This window comes from Periophthalmus magnuspinnatus, chromosome 9, assembly GCF_009829125.3.
Source record: "Periophthalmus magnuspinnatus isolate fPerMag1 chromosome 9, fPerMag1.2.pri, whole genome shotgun sequence".
Lineage (NCBI taxonomy): Eukaryota > Metazoa > Chordata > Actinopteri > Gobiiformes > Gobiidae > Periophthalmus > Periophthalmus magnuspinnatus.
Genome location: NC_047134.1, coordinates 18,599,099 through 18,625,154, shown reverse-complemented (window position 1 = coordinate 18,625,154; position 26,056 = coordinate 18,599,099). Strand labels below are relative to the sequence as shown.

The following is a 26,056-nucleotide window of genomic DNA, read 5'->3' as shown; positions in this document are numbered from 1 at the left end:
TCTGATACCAAATCACTGTGTAACGCAATTTTTTCTTGTAATACATTTGAAAAAATGCTATCATCCCCAAAAAATACACAGCAGGATGGATAAAGGGCTCAGTGGTGGATTATGACCTGTCCTAAAACGAGCTTGACCTTTGAACCCAAGCTCAAGGAGGACACACATTAGGCGCTAAGTGAAGTCCAACGCCCATTGTGGCCTCTGATTTGTAATGGGGATCTCCTTGTCCATTTATTGACGTTCTAAATGATCCATTATGAAGTGATTTATTAGGTTTGCCATCTTCTCCTCACCAGCAGTCACTTGTAAAGCCACAGTGCTGCCTGTTCTATTCAGCTCACAACATGAGCATCAATAGACCTCTGCCCATTTGAGTTATCAGAGAATGGACGGAAGCTGCCTCACGCTACCACTGTTTGTTCAAAGCTAACACCAGAGTTAGGAAGTGATTATAAACGCAAGATGTCATCAAAGAGGTCACTGGACAAAATGGATGGACCATTGTAGGGAATAAGGAAAATAATTTGGGACATTAAAAGAAGTATTTGTATGATAAAGAATGCACATTTTGTGGGACTACTAGAACTAACACAATTTATTTTATATATATTTTTATGGCATGAGTGTATGATGTTAGTCAGTATTTTTCCTTGTACCATTTATTTCTGTAAAATAATTTTAAATGTATTGTATTCCAACCTAAGAATACAAGACAGAAAATGTAAAAAGAAATATTTGCTTTTCTTAATTCTAATTACTATCTCAGCTACTACTCTGGTAAGTTGGGCGTGCACTTGAACCAGGGCTACATGGAGCTTTGTGTTCTGCATTTGTTATGATTTGTGGATCTGTGTTGTTAAGAAGTCCCTAGGTCACAAGCCAGCGTTAACTGTAGTCTTTCATTATCTCTCACTTTTTATCTTGAGATATAAAGCTTTAGCAATGGAAAAACAGATGCCTAATCACAGGGTTAAAAAATCTATTTTATTCCTAATGTATTATTTCTTGAATTGTTGGGTCATCTAAAAAATATCTGGCTAATGGCATCCTCATGTGTGTCTGTGGTTGCTGTGCTCCTCAAGAAAACTAAAATGTTATGTGACTGAAACCAATCAATATTTACAACATGTTTTGTAACGATTTTAAATGCATCCCTAAAGGCACAGTAGTCTGTCTACTGTCGGACCTCGTCTTTCCACTGCTCACTAATGGTACGTGGCCATGGTGGTGAAGCAGCTCTTTGATTTCTCATGCGTTTCCTGTACAGCATGAAACGCTTCTTAACTTGGACTCATCCCAGGAGATAAAGCCTCTATAGAGCAGAACATGTACTGTTCAAATGCCTGGCCCGTGGAGACAAGACTTTTGGTATTAACATTAACATGTATCAACTTATAGACATGTCATTATATTGATATAATTAAGCATGCTAATTACTAAGACATCTATTACATGACCTTTATGTTTAACTAATTGGACTACAGTAAATGCATAAGACTTTCTCAATTACAAGATAAATAAATTTATAAGAAATATATAAGAAAATGTACAACCTTCCTAATATAAAAGTCTTTTTGCCATCAAAATTACAAACTGTTGCTCTGCTAAAGTAGTCCATAAAAAGAAGAAAAATTGAGCTCATTGAGCTTGAGATCCTTCACTGTATACAGACCACAGGCTGATACGGTGATCCTTGGATCCTGCGGCCAGTAGTCTTTGTCTTGGGTCCTGGTGGTTTGAGAAGGCCACACTTAGCACCATGTCCGTGTGGTACTGCAGCACGGCCAGTGGTTTCAACCTCTTCCAGCCGAACAGTCGCACGCGATGGTCCCAGCCCGCGGACGCCAGGAGCTTACCGTCGTCACGGAGACACATCTGGGACACTCCGGGGTTAACCAGCGTCACCGAGTCCTGGAGCTGCGAAACCACAAGAGAAGAGTCTGTCAGGCTGAGAGGGTCACTACCAGTACAATATTTCCAGTAACCTACAACCAAAATATTACTTTTCTTCAGTTACGTCAGGAGAGGAATAACATACTAACTTTAGTTAAAGATTATTACAATAAATATATGTTTATATTAACATATTAACATGACCTTATTATAGGTAGAGTAGTACATTTTGAACTCAGATTGTATTAGTAAATAATTCTGATATTTCAAGGCTATAACGTAAGTATTTACCCCTTAGAGTTGTGGGAAGACACGAGTAAAGAGTATTTCTTTGCACTAGCAACATTTACACTCAGAGTCCATTCAGTTAAACAAAATGCAACACTATAACATGACTCATGTAGAAGTACAAAGTTGGATGTGAGAATACAACTCTTCAAAAAGTTACTCTAAACAACCTGTTGCTAAGTCCCGCAAATACAAACAGTGCAAAACAACAGTAAGAAGCAAACATTTTTTCTCAGTATCGTGATTAATATGAAAATGTAAAACCCAAGGCGTGAATAGCAGACAAAAATAATCAGAGAAACGAACTAGGTCAGGGAGCCAATTCATCACTGCCATCTAAAAACAGTTTGGCCAAGACAAATAGAGTCGGGGGGGAGACTATCAGCTGATCTGGTGACTGAGGTCCGAGTGCTAAGCTGCGTGTCTGTTGAAACTGGCCCAAAACTCCTGGGACTCAATCATCAGCCATAAAACATTATTATGGCACGAGGCTACGAGCAAGTCTCTCTACATCCCACTGTGTTAAAGGCCCACTATGCAACTTTTTAGGTGGCGAGTACGACACTTTAATTACTGCAAACCAAATTTACCCAAGAGTATGGATAAAGACGCCTTAACCTTACTTGTCTCCATGGAGGTGTCATTGCTTTGACTGGAATGTTTTTATGTGCCATTTATGTCCATGGATACAAGCAGGTGACATGACCAGGCCAAGTTAGAGGATTTGCAGTAAGAATACATGTTTTTCAAAGTAATTTCGTGCAATATAAAATCCGTAAATCTGTAATGCTGATAGGTAAGTTTAATGCCAACATTCCAAGTAAATAATAACATCACTACTGAGGAAAGCAAGTGACGTACCCAGCACTGAAAAGTTACATAGTGCACCTTTAGTATAGAGTAAGAGTTAGAGAGGCCTTTTCATTATGGGTGTGTTGGAAAGGATTGCAAGATTAATCAAAACTCAATCAAAATTTGACTAAACGCAGCCCACAAATTGAAAAGTACGCCATTTTTACATAACAAAATTCTTTGCCTTTTTCTGCAGTCATTTAAATCTGGACAAACATGTTCTGAAACGTGATTTATGTATTAGTATGTCAGATCACATTTCAGTCAATTTGTCATTTTTGTTAATTCTTCCGGATGTTTTTTTAAATTATGAACAGAGTCCTATTATTAAATCATAAATCACAAATCTAATCAGGATCACTATGCTTGTCAGAAAAAATAAAAACATAAAAAATCGCAATATAGATATAGATATCCAAGAATAGATATGTTTCTCAAATCTTTTAGCTCTAGTCTTGGGTTGCGCCTTTGTCACCATTTCCAAAGCAGCAAGAATTACATTTGCACTGAAAGCTTTGGTCAGCGAGAGAAGAGACCCAATAAATCCACTAGTGTTGGGCCTGCCTGTTAGGGATTAGCCACACGTACTCCTAGTGATCTACTGCATTCTAAAGTACTGTATCCATCTCCCTAAAGGGGCAACATTTTGACATATTATAATGAATAGTGCTATGATTACTATCTTAAGGGCTCGCTGTTACGGGCATTTCTGCAGGGAGAACGTGCTCTTCCTTGCGAGCGATGGATTTCAACCTCACACACCGTAGATAAAACAGGCATCTGGAATAGAGGAGCCGAAATCAAACCGGACAGCGTAAAAATTGGGAATAGGGAGACTAATGACTGTAGATGGGAGGAGACGTTGAAGAATTTATCTGCATGCTCCCGTTGTTCACCAAAAACATCCGCGAGCTGCATGTGGAAGACATAAGCCAGGTACTCGTGGCCCAAGTGGATAAAGTGGAATGTAGGCAAGAGAGAAAACACAGAGGAATGCCATTGATCAAAAGAGGGCAAAAAGTTTAAAAACGGATAATATTATATCACTTTTTTTTTTTACAGTTAAAGGGCCCATATGAAGCTATTTTCTGTTCTGTTATAATGTTGTTTCTCCATCAAAAACATACCTGGAGTTGTGTTTTTATTTCATTCACACATATTCACTGCATATTTAGGCTGAGTTTTTCTTCTAAACAAACAAGAAAACACTCTGTTACACCTTGTGATGTCATGCAGTAATACAAGAAGAGCTCCACTGTGTTTTTAAACTCCTTACACCTTCACGAGAATCATTTGGATGATTTCAGCCCTGGAATTGCCAAGCTCTACTGAATAAAAGGTAAAAGTTAGCTGTTAGCTTGAAAACTACCAGTTCATGACATCATAAGGTGGAACAGAGCATTTTGAGCTTTGGAGATGTGGACAGCCTAATAATAAAAGATTAATGAAACAAAAAAACACAACTCCGGAAATGTTTTTGAGGGGGTAACGACATTATAACATGGCTGAAAGAGTCAATTTTGCGTAATATTGAGCCTTTAAATAACAAAATCGAGAATGGCACAATGTCTATGTAAAATGTAAACCACATTGATACAGTGAAAGCTTCGGGAGACCGATTGTTTGGAGGGTTGTTATTACCTCAAGAAGTTGGTATGCCCCGACTCCTGGCCCATCTGCTTTGCATTAGGCTGCTGATAATGATGGGTTTAAGTGTCTGTTTTTGTTTGTTTTGCTTCCCATAGTTTGTGTCAGGAAAAGGCATTTGTTTCATTAGAGGGTCAACTGTGGGCAGAACATGGCTAATGATTTTGCAGGTAGTTAAGCAGGGACTAAACTTCACTTTCTACAACGGTCTAGAGAGAATGAATACATTACTCTGATTGCCAGTAATGAACAGTGTTTGATTAATAAAAAGAGAAAAGACAAGAATAGAAATACTGTTTAGAATATATACTGGAAAGTACTAAACAAGGATAAACCACACTGTAACCAGGTCAATGTTAGTGCTGAACTAGATCTAAAACTAGATATTTGAGTCATCAGTTTCAACCAAAAGAACAGCCGGGGACCACAACTATACAACTGCAACTACACAACAACAAACAAAGCTATACCATAATGTGAGAGTCTTGCTGCATTACCAATCAACACAAAAAAAACAACACAGACTTTAGCAAAACATTTTAAACTCACTTAATGGACCTTTTCAACCTAAATTTAATTCCTTGTTCTCCATCATCAATACTGTTGTTTTTGTTAGCATGCCACACCGCTGCAGCAGTAGTACCGGGAAGCAGTGCCATTAACCAGGTTTCGGTCTGTAATGAAATCCATTAGCTTTAACCGAGCTGCTCTTGGCTAGCATTGTTTGACACTCCATTTCTCTCCCTACTCCTTCTCTACAGTACTATCTCATATTAGACAGAATCCATCTTTGTGCACCATCCATCATTTTTGTCTTTGAACATTACTTTGGAGGCCTGTGTTACAGAATGCAGTTACACACAGCATCTGCAGGTTAGCTGTCGAAATGCCCGTTTTCTCAGCTGTCAGGACTACGCCAGCCCTGCGAAACATCTGGACCAAAACATCCAACAAAAAAATGTACTTCAAGATCCTCTTCTGTTGCATCTCACTGACACAAGGAGCATTCACTGAAGTGTTGCTCTACTTTTCCCTCTGTCCTTGCTTACAGCCCGTCTTGGCATTTTACCATTCACGTTGAGTTAGTGAAATGTCCACTCATCGCTCACTCATTCGAAGCTGGCGGAGGTATTTTTGACACGCCTCGTCTCTGAATCACACTGAGGGCTGTGGAGATTACAGCCTTTTGTCACCTGGGCTGTCAGAGCTGGCCTGGGCTGACAGGAGATGGATGTGTCAAACAGGTGAGCTGAGAAAGCACAAGCAGTAGGTTAAGCAGTAAAGATGTCAAGAACCGACTAGAAAAGAAAGTGTAAGAAAAAATATTTATATTTATTAATATTATATATATTTATTAATATTATATATATTTATTAATATTATATATATATATATATATATATATATATATATATATATATATATATATATATATATATATATATATATATATATATATATATATATATATATATATATATATATATATATATATATATATATATATATAAAACAATTGAGAAAACTGAAATTTGAAAAACTAAACTCATGCGACATAAGGTTTTCATAACATGACTATGGCAGTCGGGTTAACGCTCAAACAATATTTGGTATGGGGAAAATATTATCTATGGGGAGGATAATTATATACTTGTAGTTATAGTCTTTGTGATTATTAGCCAGGTATGCAAATTGGGAGCCTGGAACTTGTACTCAAGATTCAATTGTGTTTCACTTTGCAACATTAGTCAGAATTAATTGCATCTACCATTTATCATTACAGATTACAGATGTCACTACAGAATTTAAGATGGTAGCTAATAAAATAAGCTAGATCCTACATTTAAAATGTGTGTAAAAGATATATATATATATACATATACATACATATATACACATATATACACAAACACACACACGTTTTTTTACACAATGAGAGACAACTTACAAAGTTCTAATAAATATAGTTAGGATAAGGACAGAAAAGGGAGTCTTTTGTTACATCCCTATTCAGTGTGCTGGAATTAGACAAGCTGAGACTAAAACCATATGTGCGTAAAGACATATCTGGACCTAAAGTACAGTTGAGGTCGGAGTTGGACTGACTGAATGTGGTGTTTTAAGAAAGAAGGTGCAGGTGACAAGTGGAGAGAGACAGTGAAGATATTTTTACATCGTAGCAAACACAAGACTCATGCGTCCCACCTGTAGTGAACTGTCAACGGTTTTAAACAAGAACTTGCTTGACGCGCACTGCTAATCTTTCTCTTTCTATACCTGCTTTCCCTATCCTCAGCCCTTGACCTCTGTCTTCTTTGTCCTGGAGGAACCTTTTACTGCACCTGTCAATACATTTGAGTGGCCGCTTAAATACACGTGTCCATCTGGCTTAACAGCATGCAACCCACAACACCCAACGCTCTCTTAGCTTCACCTTTTACACACTCACAAAACTGCACAGTAGTATGAGACCAAATGAAGTGAAAACGTGAACTAAAATCTACCAGTTTTGTAAAGGCCCTTGGGCTTTAGATCTTTATGTTTAAATAAACTTTTTTTTTTACTTTTTTTTCCGGAAACCAAAATCATTACTACTACTGTTATACTCAATCATAAAGAAAAATATGTGTACATGATGTGACATAAGAAATTACTGAAATGTCTATACAATGAGCACAATTATAACAAACAGATGGTATGTGTGAATGTGTGAGTAATCAAACGAATGCCAACACTAAAGAAACAGAGGAACTGCAGGGTGATAACAGGTATGGGATGTTAACTGTGTTTTGAAATGAATTTGTAAATTGTATCGGTGTATTTTACTACTATGTTTATACACTAAGTTAAGGTATAGCTTCTGGGGGAAGGGTTCCTTTTTTATAAAACAGTCATTAAAGTAAATTGTACCAAAAGGTTGGAAACGTTTGAAAATAAATAAATAAAAGATGGCGGATGAAGCTATGAAACGTTGTCGGGTCGGATGGGTCAAACTACAGATTACGTACATTTGTAACATATTAAATCTTAAAACAGGAGGCAATTACTTTTTTATCTTTCCCTGATAAACTCACTTCACTGCTTTTCCGCCACACTAAATCATAAGTGTGCTGTGTTGTGTCAAAATCAGTTTCCAAAAAGCAACATGTACCTCGATAACTGGCCAATAACACTGCATTAAATGGTATCACAGGGGTAATTTGTGGAAGTGGGATAATGTGTGCGGCTTATGGACTCCACTGGCTTTATTGCAGCCTCCCACTGTGAACTACTGTTCCTTTAACTGCAGATGTGTTTTCTGTTTGGTTAAAGGGGCCTCGGAGGTTTTGATATTTTTATTACCTCTCGCGGGTCGTCCAAGTCCGCCACCCAGCAGACCCCCTAACCCACCACCACTGCAACACAGAAATACTTTTGTGGGAAGTACTGAGGGGAACTGTCTGGACGTCACACTGAGCTGCACTTGAGGATAATTTAAAAGCCCCCGTTGGATCCTTTCCCTCTTCGTGTGCTTTTTCCCTGTCATCCTCATCCTGGATTATATGCTGAATCAATATTTTGTTGCATGAGCAAAATAAACCAAATAACCACTCTTCTCCTGTTTTTCGTATATTGAATCGAATTCTTCCTAGTGTTTTTCTAGTCACATTTTCAGGGTGAATTAATCTAGCCTCTGCAAATATTTCTAATTCGAGCGTCCATCTGTGAAAAAAAGCCCTGGAAAGAATAATACCTCATTCCCCCTGCTGGAGTGTTGTGTATCGGCCTGACTCTGATTCATGGAGGTTGGAGGAAAAATAGAAGCATTCTCTTTTGCTCCTGAAATCAAGAGAAATACAGCTCCAAATGAGGCGTCAAGTCTGTGTAGCTGTGGTTTATGGGACAAAGCTGTTGTGATCCCTTTTGGTCTGGAAAGACTTCTGAATAGTTAGTCTCTGTCAGTGTTTTCCATTGATACACTACATTTATGTCTAACATTTAGGGCTGCAAGATATGAGGCAAACATGCTGGTGGATACCCATGTTTATTACTGCAATAGCAATATTTTTTCCGATATTACAGAGAGCAGATATAGTCCCTGTATTGTATTATTGTGTCAACAGCATATTAAACCAGGACTTTTTAGACAAAGCTTATTAACTATGAAAATTAGTAGTCGTATTGCCACTCTCTCTTTATCTAATGTATTTAATTTAGCAATAATACATTTCTCTTTCTTTTTTTTCTTTTTTTTTTAGAATCGTCATATTCCTGATCTGTAGTGGTATTTGAACTTGTTATAAGTCCAAGTGCATGTGGGTGGCTGGAGTGACAGCACCGACTCGACCCTTGGCCCACAGTCTTGCCATCACTGTGTAACCAGCAGCTGATTTATGGCTCCAGGGCCCTGCGGAGCCTCTTCCTCTTTGGGCCCTTGTGATTTCCAGGAGCTGGAGAAAGCAACACTAACCTCTTTTTTGCACTTAGGAGCTTTTTTTTTTCTTTTTTTCCTGTTTTTTTATTGTGTGTTTTTTCTTTAGGATGCAAGACAAAATTCAAATATTTACTTTTAAGATTTAAAACTAAAAATACTGGTAATGCCTTCATATTGTATTTACATTTATGAAAACTTGGCGCTAACTAAACTACACTTGAACAAAGATCAACTAAAAGAAATACCAGACAGGATGCAAGAAAGGATCAAAGACTGGACACTCTCAAGTACACCAGCAAGAATTCAAGAGAGGACTGATGAGATGACAGCAGAGGAGAGAGTAACAAGGATGCACTACCAGGAACGCCAGACAGGATGCAAACAGGGACCAAAGAATGGACACTAGCAAGGACACAAGACAGGTTTCAAATGAGGACAGAAGACGAGGGTGCAGCAAGGAGGCAAGAGAGGGCTGAGGAGTGGACACTACCAGGAGTGTCAGCCAGGATGCAAGAAAGGACCAAAGAAGAGACTCTAAAAAGGCCACAAGACAGGTTTTAAAAGAGGATTGCAGAAATGGGAATGATGCTAGCGAGAATGCAAGAGTTGGCATGTCCAGATGGCATGGAACAAATCATTTATCAGGATTTGAGTGTAATTGGAGCCAGTCCGAAGAGACCCCCAGAATTGATGCCTATAATGTGAAATGCAGCCATCTTTTGACAGACTGATATCCTTTCGTATAAATAATTAACTTTAAACTACTGAGAAAAAATATTACAGATTTCTGTTTATTTTATTGAATTAGCCTGACTCGTCTTACCTGCATATTGTTTTGGCTGTCCACTATCCAGGAGGACAGTTTGGAGTCTGAGGAGCCTGAAATGCCCTTTAGATGGGTGGGGTCAAAGGTCAGACACATGACAGGCTCAGGGTGGGCTTTGGCTTGGCTCAGCTTCGACCTCTGGGTTACGTCCCACAGCAGCACAGATCCATCCTCGTATCCCGCCAACAGCAAAGGGCCAGTCCCCAAATCACTCTAAAATTAAAGATGACACAGTTTACAGATTTTTATTCAGGAAGGTTGATCCTTGTTGACATTTCTCAGATCTACCTATGATCTGAAAGATCCCTCTTATCCTTGTCTATGCACGAGGATAATTTTATTATTATTATTTTTTTAATATCATACAGAGTACGTTTAATCCCTTTTTTATTTCCTTTTCACAAAAATTGCAAAGATTACCCAGGTATTCCAATGTTAATAGAATTTATCTCAAGTAATTTAAAAACTACAATCTCTCAAAACAGGAATTGAAATACTCATACTCGATTGTAATACAGAAGAGGGGTGACAAGCAGAGTGGAAAAGTGAGGAGCAGAGCGGAGAGGTGAGGAACAGAGGAGAGAGGTGAGGAGCAAAGGGGAGGGATGAGGAGCAGAGGTTATCTTCCTGGAAGCCCACGCTGACACTTACAGAGAGCTGTGGGCTCCATTCATCAGGCTGCTGCTCTATCTTCCACACACTCCATTACACTACTGCTCACTTTGCTCCTCATTCATATTACGGAGCTTAGGGCTGCGCTGTCGGCAATGCAAAATACAAGGATGAAGCACTTGCATTGTCCACATGTTTTTAAAGCGTTGTATTAACTATAATACATTCACGATGTATAAAACATTGTAACAGAGATACAGTACTAGTACTAGAAAGGCTGATACAACCAAGTCCATTTGCACAGGTGTACAGCCTAATTCAAAAGAGAAAAAAATACATATACTTTTGCGATGCAGCCCCCTGTAGATTTTCTCTCTTCTTCTGTCTAAATTGATGATGGTCAATGATGTCAGGCATGTGAGCAACAGGCCGTCAGAAGTCAAAGTCAGTTACACCAGTAGCTAGGAACTTTGCAGTAAGTAAGGTTTTCTGCTCTGAATGTGGACATCGTAGGACAAAAGGTGAACTGATAAAATGAGAGGTTTCATACATCTTTTGATCCCAGGAGGCAAAGAAGAAAGGAGTGAAGGAGAGCCTGCAGAGGTTCTGGATAAGGGGAATATGAATGTCGGCCATTTTTCTTCATCACCAGGCCTTTTGCAGTTCATCTATGAAGCCAGAATGAAAGAACACACTTCTACAGTGACATAAAAAATGAATTATTACAGAGTTAACAAATGTACCCTTGACCTGTGATACTGCACATATACTGAAGAAGAGTATGACCGTACCATCAGGCCCCCATAAAACGCAGTGTGCCATGCAAGCAAGAAGCGAGGACGGGCAAGAAATTTTTTCCATATGTGCGAAAGGGCCATATTTTCATCAATCAAGTCCTCCTCCTTCTCACTTAACGCTATATTTCTCTTCTTCCAACTTTAAACAAATTATAGCAAGACTTGTGTATCTCTTCCAAACACATCGGCCAGTACGAACTATGACAGATTATGAAAACAAATAAAAACAAACCGTTGAAAATCGGTGGCTTGACTCTGCAGCATAGCCATGTTGGAGGCCCAGTTTCACTTAAGTATAGGACCTCCTTGATTGATGATGTCACAGGTCAAAGGTGAGGGAACCCTGGGCAGACACCTAATTCATTATATCCTCCACAGCCGTTTGTACAAGAGGCTCTCTGATGGAGTGGGCTGGAGCTTTAGGACAAGATCCATCAGGACCATAACAGCCGGAAAGACAAATACAAGGAAGACAGTCGGGGGGGGTTGAGTACTGTATGTGGTGTAAGAGAGAATTCAAGGCTAATGAGCACAGTGATGCCATACATACAGCCAACAATGACTGTAATAATATTGAACTATGTTCATAATAACTACAGTTTTGCTGGCCCAGTTACCAAGTTATCAAGACAATAAGTCACAGACCTGAACAACCTCAAGGCAAACCACCATCTTGATTCAGCATCTGTGCAAATTAAGTTAAACTAAAACAAGATAAACAAAGTAATGAAACGCGATTAATAGAACTAATTATTGTGACAACATTGGCAACACTCTCTTTAAGAACATGAGCCACATCACATCAAGAGTTTGTCACACTTTTGAGTGGGGAAAAGAATCAACAGTTGTTTGTTGACGTGACCAACTCTTGTCCGATCACATAAGGAACCAATCGGGGCAGTGTTTTGTCCTGGTCCTCCATGATGTCATGGCCACGAGGCAGTAGGTGATGAGCTGAGACTGATGGATATCTGTATAGGAACATTTCCTCTCCCCGCCAGCCTCTGTTCACATTAAAAGCCTTGCACATCATACATCAGCACTGTCCCGCTGCAGGCCCAACCTGTACTCAACATATGGAGACACTTTCTGGCTTCAGGCCCGCCATATTGTTGTGCACTTTCAGGAGCACCTTATAGATGAGGCAGAGGTTTAACTGTGGGCTGGACAGAGTCTGCTGATGGGAAGCTGGACTGAGAAGAACGAGCAGTTTAACACTGCATTTAATCTTTTCCATAAACTCCAGCCGAGAGGGCTTAAAGGCCAACAATAAATCTGTTTGAGCGTCTGTCCTAGTAATAATGGAGGATAATCGCTGCATGTCTCAGCAGCATAAAGAGAAAGACCATGAGGATATAAGAGTGTGAGGAGCTCTGTCGCTTGGATCGTTTCAGAGACAGATAGAGCACAGAAATGATGGCTGTGTCAGATGTTCCCTCCTGCAGTGTGAGGAGAGGAAACCAGCAGGCAACGCTTTAGGCTTCGTAAGAAATCATAAGCCTTTTTATGACTAACAAACTGCATGTGTGCATACACAAAAAAAAAAGGTCCGAGTTAGGTTGCTCAAACTGCAAACACAAATATAAATATATATACAAATATACATAAACATGCAGGATGGAGAACTGTAAATAAGTCATGTTAAAATCTTACCAGGGTCACTTGATTGTGGCCAGTGTTAGACCTGCATGTCTTAATCACACTGAGGAAACATGATTTTCTTATCATTTTTGGTGAAGCGCCGCCCTTGTAAATCCCCCTCCCCAAACCTTTCGGCGGGAAAAGTCAAATGTACACAGGAGAGAGCCTCTGCACTGTGGAGGCAGGTGGATTATGAGAGCTGCTTTGGAGATAAGCCTTTAAGATTTTACAGACTTTCTGGCTTCAAATGTAGTGTAAACACATGTTTGTGTTTGCTTTATTTGAAATTAAGACTGATGCAAGGCTTCTTTCCATGAAACAAATTGTTAGCAGGACTGTTCATCTACAAGAGTGTGAGAACTGTACAAAGATGTGAATGTGCTGCCTTTCATACATGAAAGAGTCATATCCAGAGCACTATGCTGTAGCTGCTGGTAAGCTAACCAATATTACAGTTTAGTTATGTTCTGCAGCACCATTCATTACACAGTATCAGTTAAAATAAAAGGTGTGAGCCAATAAAATCCCTGTAGCTCTTTCAGAAAAAGGCAGGACAACCAACCAAAACACAGACCTGTTAAAACAGTTTGGGTTGGTTCACTTACTTTGTTCATCTGATGCTTATTTTTTTTACAATATATACTTCCTAGTGAAAATTTAACATCACTTGTATCCACAGGGTGTAGGTCTAGGAGAACTTTGTACCTGATGCCCTACCTTTAAGTGAATGCCTATTGAGAAAGTTGAAGACAATCACATGGAGAGAATTCTTTCTGCATTTTCTGTATTGTTCAGTGTGATTCTGCCCATGACTGGTCTGTTATTGTATTAGAGATTAATAAGTGCTGTCAGTATATTTAATTGTACACAACACAAAGTAGATAATATGATAATCATTTCCTATTCCTGTGTCCACAGGTGGAGACCAGAGCTTCTTCACTGGAATAAGTCTTCACACTGTCCAGCTCCAAACCGACTGTTTGTCACTGCACCTGTGTTCTCTGTGTTTGATTAATTTAATAAGACAATAAAGGACTGTGGGAAATTAAAGATTGTTTTTGTGTCCTTATTTTATGTTAAAATCTTTTCAGGGCATTTGATGTTGCACATAGGCCTAGATGTAAACTGAATTAAATAATAAAAACACAATAATAATAATAAGTATAATGAAAAGGTTAATTTTAAGGATTAGGTAACATAAGATAAATATTATCAAAATTCATCAACATGAAAAAGTTATGTTTGTGTACACAGAGGGTATCGAATAAGCTTGAAAGGCTAAACATTATTTTATTTTACGCAACCAGTTTCCATATTATTTTTAAGCTACTTTTTTCTGTCACTGTAAAAGCTCCAGTCAAGCTCTCACAGTGCATAGTATTCTCCACAATAACACCTGCTGTTTGATTCTTCTCCCAGTGCACTGATCTTTCTTGTCATTGAAACAGATGAACACGAATTGATCTTTAAAGCGATCGGCCTGAAATGATTTAGCTTCACCTGGGCCCTTCGGCTTTGAAGTCAGAGATCTGCCTGTACTGTATTACAGTGATATTATATCATTTATAATGATATAATTGATCATTATGTTTCCTGGCACTCAACGCTACAACAGCAGGGCTTCATAAATCAGATGATGAAAGGAGGGTGTAACACTGAAATCAAGGAGGCGACGGCTAAACACAAACACCAACTTATCTATCGTCTGTACAACATGCCGTAACCTTTTCAGTGGTTGTACCTTATTTAATTATGCAATTTATTTTTTATGGCACCAAATTAAAAAACGGAAGGCAATATAGACTTTAAACTTGAGTTCATAAAATGTGTCTTTTTATTTCCTTATTCGCAAAAATCATCTGTATAGTTTGACTCTACACTTTTTCCATAATAGACTTTCCACGACTCTTAAAATTGTTAATAATAATTACCAATAAAAATAATTACAACCTCTTGTTAATGGTTGGAAAATAAAACTCCTGACAGAATTGACAAAACAGAAAACAATCTCCTGCCGGGATCAGACTGGTGTAGAGCTGCAGGCTGATATATAGCTGTGAACCCCCAGCCCTCCCGAACGCTCTAATTACAGTGTTGGGACTCGTTGCCAGCTGAGAAGAAACGCTTTGGAAAAAATGGTCTAGGACACGCGGAGGGCCTATAAATCAAGTGCCACGTATCACATATGCATTTTTGTTTACCTTTCTTTTATTGGAGTTTTATATGGTTTTGGCCTATCAAAATAAAGCGGGTATCTTTGGAAGGAAGGTGCTACTTGAAATGTAAGTCATAAAACTATATGATTCTATAAATAATGACTGTCAGTAGGAGGCAAGTAATTACATGCAAGTGCATACAGGCAAAAGCCATGATTTGAGTTCATATGAGATTTATGTAAAGTTAATGTATTTTTAGTTTGGTACATACCTGCCACAGTTTGATGCACATGACCATGCCCAGCTTTGAATCTGGTACCAAAGTGCTGACTAGAGTCTTACTGGGAAGCTCAATGATCTTGATCTGCAAAAGGATGAATATTTAGGGTTTAAGAATACTAACCATGTGAAAGGACATTTTAAAACATAATTGTACATAAAGGTGCACTAAGTAACGTTTTTTTTTGTTACAGGGTCTGCCATCTGCTTGTGTCCATGTAGCATACTTGATTTGCTGATAAGGCTTCCGAGCATGGCATTAAAATGACCAATCTTGCATTTAGCAAACTGAAATATAGTTGACCAAAATACCTTGAAAAGCATGCTTTCTTACTGAGAGCGGGGCTGCCTCCACACGATCTGCCCTGTAATTTCGCCTTGTGGCATCACTTGCTTGTTAATGTGGGTAGATAGATAAGCTTAATGCGATATTGTGGCATCCCTGGCAAAACATTTACATCTCTAGAGAAAAGCAGGTGGCAAACCCTCCACCAAATAAGTATACAGTGCACGTTTAACTACCCATTGTCAGAAGTAGACTCATAGTTGCTAGGCTGCAATTCCCAACATGACTACATATACAGTGTATGAATATTTATTTTGTTTAAGGATCTGTACACACAAACCCGAAGATTATATATAAATTGTCTTTGCCAAGTCAAGATTTGTCTGCCTTCCCTAAACAAAAAAAAGCTACAACCAGTGTTTGTTATTGTGGTTTGGGACCTCTGCGAACCAGGGAGGCTGCTACAAACTACAGCACTATGCGATCCATCAGTGCAAAGCAGCCGCCATGTTGTCTATAATAAATCCCATTAAAGTTCATTCTGTGACGTTGATAGTATTTCCCTACACACATTGGCACTGATTCTGATAAAATACACAATCTAATGAGACTCGTGATACAGTCCCAACCTGTGTTTCTAATGCTCGAATCCCAACCAAAACGCAGTCACTTCCTCCACCGAGATGATGCACAAATTTATTCTCATTAGGCTTAAATTAAACATCCCTTTAAGGTAGTGATCTGTATTTTAGCGCGAGGCCACATCTGTCCTCTTCGTGTTTACCTCCGCTAGTCTGACAAAGAGGGCCTTTTAAGGACTTCTCAGTGCCTCCGGTGATGTGCAGTTCTTGTGTGGCATTGCGCTGCCCGTAAATAAAAAAAACACATTATTAATTAATGTTTCTACCATGGCAAGAATGTTACTGCGTGCTGTAAACAGTCAAACCACTAGAAATTGAGAGAGAGAAGTTGTGTTTTTGAATAGTGTGTACACATTTGAAAATTTGCTAACCTAACTAAAATTAGCAATAAATCATCCATTGTGCGGGCATTTTTATGAATTGTTTCTTATGAGGGTGTTCTGTTTGGTAAGACGTGATAAGCATCTGTCTGTGTGTAACAGGGCGGGGAACCCCAAAGACAAAATGGGTGCAGGTTGTTTAAGTCTATCTTTGCTGGGTGTCTCTGTGTTTATGTCTGTGTCTGTTTGGGACAATGGCATTATTGAGGTTGTGGGCGCCCTGATGCCTGGCCCGCTGGACTCTGGTTAGTACAGGCACGTTTGAGCTGGATCAGGTGACCACTCTGGGCCTTTTAAGTATGGCTTCTCAGCAGTGGACCCAGTAATATGAATCTGAAGGCAATATAAGGAGGCTGGGTAACTGGCTGAGTAGCTTCCAAAGTACCTGGTACACAAACAGAGATAAAATACTTAAGGTACTTTACATTTCATAAAACTTGATCTTTATCTGTGTCCTAAGATATGTGGTAAACATGCTCCAATCAAATATTGCTTTTACTGACAACAAGAGTAATACTGATTTATTTTAATTCTTCTAAAACCTAAAATGCCTCTCGCTGTACCTAACCCCCAGCACCTGCACTAACACCCAATCATTAATCAGTGTTAGTGCAGCCTCTGAGTGAATTCTGTAGATTCTGAGCTTTCGCATGAGGCATGGCTTGTCCATATACTGTGGAAAAACGTATGTGTCAACCCCACACAACCCGTTAAATCTGAGCCAATTCTGGTCCACTTTGTCACAAATTCAGCTCCCTAACTATGTCAGTGTATCATGTTTAGGGATGTTCTGATACAGGTTTTTTTTTTGGCTCCCGATCTGATACGTTTTTTTTTTGTGTTTTGTTTTTTTTTTTAGATTTGCAATTACTGATACTCAACCCAATCTCATCAAAATACAGATATTTTTACTATTCAGACTGTGCCTTTATGAATAATTAAGCATTCCATGGTGAATTTTGGTCCAGTTTAATACAATTATTACCAGATATAAAAAGGGCTGCTTAAAAATAGCCTAATAATTTCTGATAACACTGTAAAATAATGTCTTAAACTCTTCCACAGTACAGCAGCTTTGCAACAGTTACAGAGACATTAGGTGATGTTTTATCCTTTGTTTCTAAAGGAAGTGTTTTTCACCATATCATTAAATGTTTAAGGCCTGCAAAAACAGGAAACTTCTCTTTTTACACGCCAAAGCACATATCTACTTAACATATGTACCAAGTTAAATAATCTTTTTAGCAGTTTTAGAACCTCCTCAGTCTGTGTTTAACCAGCTCTGGGCGTTAGCTGCAGCATCAGCACCAACAGCTACGTGCATGGAGGACTCTATCTGCTGTATCGTCTATCTATTCACTAAATTCGATCCAAGGCGATACTCTAAAAATGCCTAGAACGGTGGACGATATAGATACCCGTATCAGATTGGGACATCCCTAATCATGTTCTGCAATTTAGTGCTATAAAACCATTATGCAATATTTAGTTTAATTGCTATAGCGTATTCTGTTGTGGGTTGTCTAGTAAGTACAAAATACTGTGACAAAACTTTCCACAACCCCAATTGAGACAGCAAATAGTAGCTTGTCTTACCAGGTCCATACAGGTTCAATGTTAAACTAATTACCACGACCACCCACTGAGCCATAAAATCTAATGCAGACTTTCTTCTAGCACAGATAGTGTATAAAAATGATGCTATGTTATTTTACTTTCAGGTGAAAAAATAGGCAAATTGTAGGACCAAAATATAATGGAAATCACAGTATGGTAGATAATGATTCAGACTGTGTTATAACTTCTAACCTCTTCAGTTTGTTCTCCAGGAAAAGCCAGCATCCACTTCCCAGCACTTGTCTCTAACATTGAGCTTTGACAAAATCCCACACTACCGGTCCAGATGGAGTCCACAACATCATACCGGCCTTCAGCGAGATCCCATAGGCAAATCTGCATGTCGCGTCCCTGACTATAAAAGCAGAGAAGTGGTATATATCCTGAATTTATGAACATTGATGAGAGCTTTATACTTAATATATTTAGCTCACCTGATTAGTTTTTGTTCTGATTGAATAGTGTTGAGCCATATCACAGAGTTTCCAGAGTGTCCTTCAATGACCCTTTCAGGCCGCCGCGTGTTCAAGTTATACATGTGGATAGCACCTTTCCCCGAACTAGAAAACACACATTGATTTATTAAGTTCTTGTGCCCTCTTACTGTCTTAAAGCATATTATTAACTTTGATTCACCTCACTCTGACCTTGTTAGAACAAGATAATAAAAAAGAAGGAAAAGGGTAGACTAAATAAATAGAAAACTTTCCCCATTTTAGCTGCACTGTAATTTAAAAAAGAGAAAAACAAAATGGCATCTTTGTCTTAAAATGTATGTCATAGAAAATGACTCACCCAGAAAATAGCAGAGGAGTGCTTCCCTGGCTGCAGTGGAAGTGGAGGGTGTTGAGGGGCCCACCAGCACCCCTCAGGGTGTAGACGGGAGTCGGAGGAGGACGAGACATCCCAGGATCAGGACGTATGTGCACCAATTCAAGAACCCCAACTGCAAAAAATAAATAAAATGGGTCAATGTAAATACACTACAAAACTAATAAGATGGTATGTTAAATACGTAAGCCTTGACAAGTCAGTAAAGAAGTAAGCCTTGACAATAGTTAAAGTAATAATATGAGCAAAACAAAAGCATGTCACTAAAACAGGGCCATATGAGGTCACATGTAAGAGTACTTCATTCATGCCAGACCTACACCATGATAAATGCAGCATAGTTTCATCAGGACAGTCACCTATCCAGCATGAAACTCTGTAAATCACTGTAAATCACTGCCCAGAAGGTTATGCATTTAATAAATGTGATCAGGAGAGAGCTACTGACACATCAACAGAACCAGAAATTATTTGTTACCAAAGTAAATAAAACACTCAAACCTACTGTGCCTTGAAGATTGATTTGAATTTACTGGCTGTCTTTGACTATTGTACTACAAAGCCTGTGGCTGTTGGAGACATAGTTTCTCTTCCTACTTGGAGTCTTGATAATACCTCTTACTCAATACATTATAAATCACATCTACTGACAGCTTAATTACAGTAAACAGTGGCAGATTCAGGCTTCTCACTCCTCCTGTGATCAACAGCCGTTGTCCCAGAGGCACAGGTAACAGATCAGGCTTTTATGTTGTTTGTAGACTGAGGAAACCCAAGTGACCGCAGGTATGCAGCAAGGAAATGATGCATCAACACTAAAACACTGCTCCAGCAACATGACGACTGAGATTGACTTTATCTACAAAACAAGTAACACTCCATGTTATCACTAGGTTGTTAATCATATCAAAATGAGTAATAGCACGCTAGCACAATATCAGAAAGACATGCAAGAGGCAGTGTACACTTGGTGCCAATCCAATGCAAATATAACATGAAGATTGTATCAGGAAGAGCATTGAGCATAAAACTTATGCCAAACATATTGATATCACAGAGTGGCTATTTATTATTATTATTATTATTATTATTATTATATTAGTATTATTATTATTACTATTGTGATTTTTGTTCCCTAATTAACTAATTTGAAATGATGAGAGTTATGATTTAATATGTGATTTGTCAATCAATCAATGCATGTTTATTTCACCAATGTTAGGAGGCTTTAACATTGTAAGTTACTTATCACAACCTCTGCTCTGGACCATCAGGTGTGGACTGTGAAACCGGAGCCCGAGGCATTCAGGAGCAGCTCATTTCAGAAGGTTAGTGGTTAAATTGTCCATGTGAATCTGTGGAGTGGAGAGACGGGCCAGGCCGGCCTGCCTAATTAAAGACACCACCACGAGCCCGCAGTCTGAGGCACTCACTCATGCAGCCAGGCCATGACAGGCAAAACAACGGCAAAACAAATGCGGTTTTAGCACTAGCTGTGTGAAATGTAAGAATTTTAGCCAAATACAATAGGGCTGCATTCATCACAATTTGCAAATTGCAAAGCCAGCACTTTTTAAGTGCCACACTTTCCTCCACAAACAACTGATAAAAACTGCTAACCCTGTAGTTAAGATCTGTACAAACATGTTCTGAAATGTGATTCTTGTATTAGTTTGCCGGTTCATGTTTCAGTCTTTTTGTCAATTCTTCTGGATGTGTTTAAAATATTAAGATTGAACAAAATCCTACATTAAAACATAACTTGCAAGTCAAATTGCAAAGATTGTCAGAAAAATGCTTATAAGATATTTTCCCCCAATTATTAAGTCCTAATATGAAATACTTTACAAGCTCTACATGTTAGAGTACAGAGTTCTGCAGATTTTTACAATTTTAAGAGATGGTCCAATTGGTCAGATAATTTTGTTCACTATAAATTTGTAACCCAAAACGCACAGTACAAGGTAATCAAAGATGATTAATACATTCTTATTCAGTATTAGGAGATACAAGCATCTTACAAGAATGATTATTCTCAAAACCAGGTCACAAACAAAGAAAATAAAGATACATCAAATAAAAACATATGACGTCACACAGGTGGATGAGCAGTAAGCAGCTTTAACACTGACTGTACAAACTAGTTGTGTGGTATGAAGAAAATGGCCAAAAATGTCAACAGTGTTTTTAGTGAGGGTCTATCTGTTAAGCCTCTGGTAAAGGGTAAGGCCACATTCCTCAGACTGTCCTCATGTGAGCCAGTGGCAGGGGAGGCTCTCTGATAACAGGTGGATTTAGGTGCGCTTATTGTCTTTCTTTAGCAGACCACAGAAAACTCTATGACTCACGCAAACAGGACAAAAAATCTGTCTATTTTCACTGTCTGCTCTCTAAGACTTTCTATTACAAGTCAAAGCTTAACGTCACTCAAAATAATCCAGCTCAGAACAATGCTGGACATGCGCTCCTCAGTCCCTTTATTGGGTACACCTGTCAAAGTACAAACCTATTTACATTTGCTTTTGTATTATTAAGATTTACTAAATTTCATAGCCTTTACATTTTTATTATGGAAATTGCTAGATTTTAAGGCAGTGGTCCACAACTCAGAAAAGTGCTGAAAATACATTTTAATTCAAATTTGTGTAACACAGTGTCCACAGGTGCAAAAGTAGTACTGTTAGCCAAATAGGTATAAAAAGTATTTAAACTTAAATTCAACAATATTGTTGAATATACACCACCAAGTAATAATAGCAATAATGTGACCAGTGACCATAAAGCAAGTCTGCAACACTAATCTACCCTATTCTCTCCTTTCACTACTTCCTGAGGTCTTTTTCTTGTTATCTCAAAGTCACCATTTCCAGCCATGGAAGCACCAACAACAATAGGTATGCTGTTGTGGTGCCAGCTCGAGACACTAAAAACACCAAGATACAAGTTGTGTGCTGTTCAAATACTGTAAACAAACAAGATGGAGGCTGGTTGTCACTCAAATCTGTTTACATGGATCCTTGAATTGTTCTCTGGTAGCACAAAGAGACAGAAGAGCAAATATTTAAATCCTGAACTCAAATACTCAAATGGGCTAGTCCCAGATAATGGATTTACAAGAAGCTTCAAACTTGAAACAAAAATGAATTAGTAAATTAGGTAATAATGATAAGGAACTGTGAAAAAATATATATACTATAAGTTTTTGCTTTTTGGGTCCACATTGTTTTTATTTTAAATGTTAATTAATTAATGTACTTACTTTGTTATTTATTTTAATTTTATTATCAATTTTTTAAGCAAGTAAATGCTTAACCCATAAAAACAAAATTATCTCATAACTGCAAATCAATTCTGTACAGCTGAATAAAAATATGCAATTAATGATAAATAATATTAATTTAAAAATAAATAGATGTTCTTTAGTGAGTAAATATGTCCTAAAAATAATATTAGGACAGTGATTTGGACCTTGTCACGGTGATCAGTCAAAAACTCTAAATACTTTAACAAGTTAATTAAAGCTGTGAGTCCATGATAGGATATAATAATAAATCAGGGGGGACTGGCTAATATACCTGAGCAGGAACAGGAGCCAGTGGGAAGAGGCTGGAGTGGAGGGCCGCAGCTCCCGTTGGCCCTGAAACAGATAAGACAGCTCTGTGTAATCTGACTCTAAGTCCATGGATAAAGGCAGTTTGTCCATTATTGGGCCGTCTGTCCACACCTACTGCGTAATTACGGCCTAATTATGAGAGAAAAGGTCCGCTTCCCCTTCATGTTATTAAATAAGAGCCAACCCAGTCCGCCAAGCATCTCTCAACACCGGCAAGGGGCTGGCGACCTTCAGATCAAACGTACCCCACTATCTGTACAGCTCACCTCAGCATCACCACACATGCGAGAGGGAGAAAGGGAGGGAGGGAGGAGACTTATGATATGAGCCATCAAATGTTCTGTGGGGGGGGGGGGCTGTCCAAATTCCTGCCTCCATATCATGTGATCAGCAGCTACCCCACCTGAGCTGCCCCTTGTCAAATTCGCCCATTCATAAATAAGGCATAGAGGATATACTGATCACAGGGGGTTTATTATAGAAACTTTATAATGTCTGCCTACACAGGGGCCATTATGGGACAGAGGAACCCAAGATCTTGTGATATCGGAGTGGTCAAATATGAGATCTGAGCTGCGTGATGAAAAATGCAGAGCAGATTACACATAACTAAAAAGCATGCAGTCAAGTTACCCTTCAAGGTGAGAGACAGATTTTAAACCAAGAGAGCCAAATATTAATCCTGACTAAAAAAGAAAAGAATTGTCTGTTCTCTTACTAAGCCTGATAAAAATACATGTGTACCCATCCACACAGGTACACATGGCCAGTTTTATGAGCTCATTAAAGTGGTAATACATACAATCTAAAATATGTGGTTGTAATCCATCACAGTCATCATAGATATCTGATAATAAAACAGTTCAAAACATTGCAGTTACCAATACTAGAGATCCATGGACAGACCTTTACTAGACTAGAAAACTCCTGTATTTACACGGAGCTGGCTAGTCTTCCATGATGGTGCCGTTCTAAGGCTACAATTGCCGTGCTGAGTATTAGTGGTGGACAATATTGAGCTGGACTCTGGCTCAAATATGAATTAAAGACAAACTTTACCTATCCCACTATGGAGGAAGCACTTGTGCCAAAAGCGCAGCTGCTCCATTATAAAAGTCTAGTTAGACAAACAATGAGGGAAGTGTGGAGGAAGGCACACGCCCTTTATTGTGTCTTGGTGGGGGGGTCTGGACTGGACAAACAGCTAGCTTCAGATACAAGCTCAAGTCAGACACAAGTGCACCAACACCCACTGTCAGTCATAGGCCCAGTGAGCGGGAAGAGGTGGCATTGTTCATGTGAATGGCGTGAATGCTAAGCAGGGGCCAGAGCTGATAAGAACTCAATGGCTTGTGGGTGTCATTGAGGCAGGGCCTGATGGAGTACCATGTCAGCAGCTCCTGGTTTAGGACCTCCTGACTGCAACAGTCAGGTACCGCAGTCTTATCTGTTTGCCCTATCGCCCATTTCCTCCACAGTCATCTACCTGGACACTCCTGGATAAAGAGACACAAGAGGGATGACAGCATCATGTCACATACGTCAGCAGGTATCTTAGGTGAGATGGGATACACACCTATTGGGATTTGGCTGGTCATAAGAAATATGAGAACTAGTCAAGGTTATGATCACAACAGGATGCCGTGAACAACAAACAACCAGAGTGATGCAATGGTCGAGTTTCTGTTTTTGAGCAATGAGTGACAGCACAAAGACAGAGTAAGTTAACAGAGAAATGTTTGACAGGCAACCCCTGTGTTGAAAGTTAGTGTCCAGCAATAAACAACAGGGTTATAATTCATCTGTTCATCTGTCTGAAGTAGTTATTAAGTCATGCATAACACAAACACTTCCACTATTTTTATCAGTTTAATTCCCGTTTCTACTATGAAGTAAACAGAGGAGAATCAGAGTTAGCAACAAGCTAACATCCACATACATCATTATTTCTGCGTTTGATACAGTCATGTGACGAACTGACACTGTATTTTTATGAATGAAAATGACAAACTACCATGTGGGCCAGTGGGGATCCTGCTGAATGTGATTAAAGTCAGTCTGCTCTTCAGCCTGCTTGTCCCATGCCTCCTCTCAAAGCAAAAACAAAACATGCGCCGTGGAGGAAGGACCCCGGGTTCAGTAAAGAGGCTGCCCGTCAAGATGCCTGTATAGAAATCAATTATCTCAGTCATTTATTACTGACTATATAAGTTATGAAATTCAGTTATACATACGTTTTGTTGTACTTAAATCAGGTAAATATTTATATGCATTTTGTCTGTAAAGCATTTAGGTTAGTATCCAATATGAAAATGCAGGTGTTATACTAATGGATAGGAAGGTGTAAGCTATTCAAAATATCAAAATACATTATAATGGTATACAATTTTGTTTTGTTTTCCTTATTAGACCGATACTCAATCAAACATGATGACACAAAATATGCAGCAAGCTTCACATAGCTGCACAAACAGGGGAGTCTTTATTTTTCATCCTTTTCAGTCTAAATGAGAAAGAGAGCGGGGCGAACAGGCCAGTAATCCACAGTGCACACAGAGCCCTTTCATGAGAGTGGTGGGAGACTTTTATTTGTCCATTCCTATCATGGAGAAAGCGGGTTTCAAGCTCGACTAGGTCTGAGCTGGAAGATTAGATGAAACCAGAGTGTTTTAAACCTCTTCTGCGGCCTTGGATTAGAGTCTGCTGTATCCCCCTCAGCCCTCTGAAATGAAACGATCAAGAGGAGGTTTTGGATCAGCAAGAGTCTGAAGAAAAGCAAAGCAAAAAAGTGTATTTTTTGAACTACATGTGTCAAACAAAGTCAAGGAGCATTTGTTGACCTTGAACTTTTGTAAAGAAAGCAAATAAATAATAGGCTAATTAATAGATTTCATGCTCTTATGGTTTTGTGATAACTATAGTGGGAATTACATTTGTCCCCCATTAAAGTATTGAGTATTTTTAGCTGGATTTTTTTTCCTAATTGATCATGACATGTTAAAACCAACTCAAAGGCATTAAAGTCATTGCCTATCTATCATAAGTACCTAGGATGATATGAAAGTCTGGCACGCAAGTCACAAATATAAAACTATAAAACAGGCCTATTCAATTTTAATCCACTATAATTTACTGATGGAATAGATCAAGCTCATAAGCATCTGATGAAACACAATGAAACCCTATGCTCATAAGAACCTATAGTGAGTTTAAACTAATTAGTTCAAATGGATGAGCCTGGACACTCACCCCTTTGCAGGAGGTGCTCCCCTGGTACTCC

The 26,056-nt window shown here is 38.8% G+C and overlaps 1 protein-coding gene across 2 annotated transcripts; it reads right to left on the bottom strand.

Moving 5' to 3' along the window:
* Window positions 1-24,885, bottom strand: gnb1l (guanine nucleotide binding protein (G protein), beta polypeptide 1-like). 2 transcript variants are annotated; one of them, XM_033972534.2, is made up of 8 exons: window positions 24,791-24,885; window positions 22,739-22,800; window positions 19,128-19,278; window positions 18,767-18,892; window positions 18,525-18,687; window positions 15,401-15,493; window positions 9,921-10,136; window positions 1-1,920 (listed from the first exon to the last, which is right to left on the bottom strand). In XM_033972534.2, the coding sequence occupies exons 3-8, from the start codon at window positions 19,235-19,237 to the stop codon at window positions 1,642-1,644; spliced, it is 987 nt and encodes a 328-aa protein (XP_033828425.1). In that variant the 5' UTR covers window positions 19,238-19,278; window positions 22,739-22,800; window positions 24,791-24,885; the 3' UTR covers window positions 1-1,641. The 2 variants fall into 2 exon arrangements, with proteins under 2 accessions (XP_033828425.1, XP_055080482.1); XM_055224507.1 differs by lacking the exon at window positions 22,739-22,800 and having other exon boundaries at window positions 1,608-1,920; window positions 24,791-24,869.
* Window positions 24,886-26,056: the final 1,171 nt, after the last annotated feature.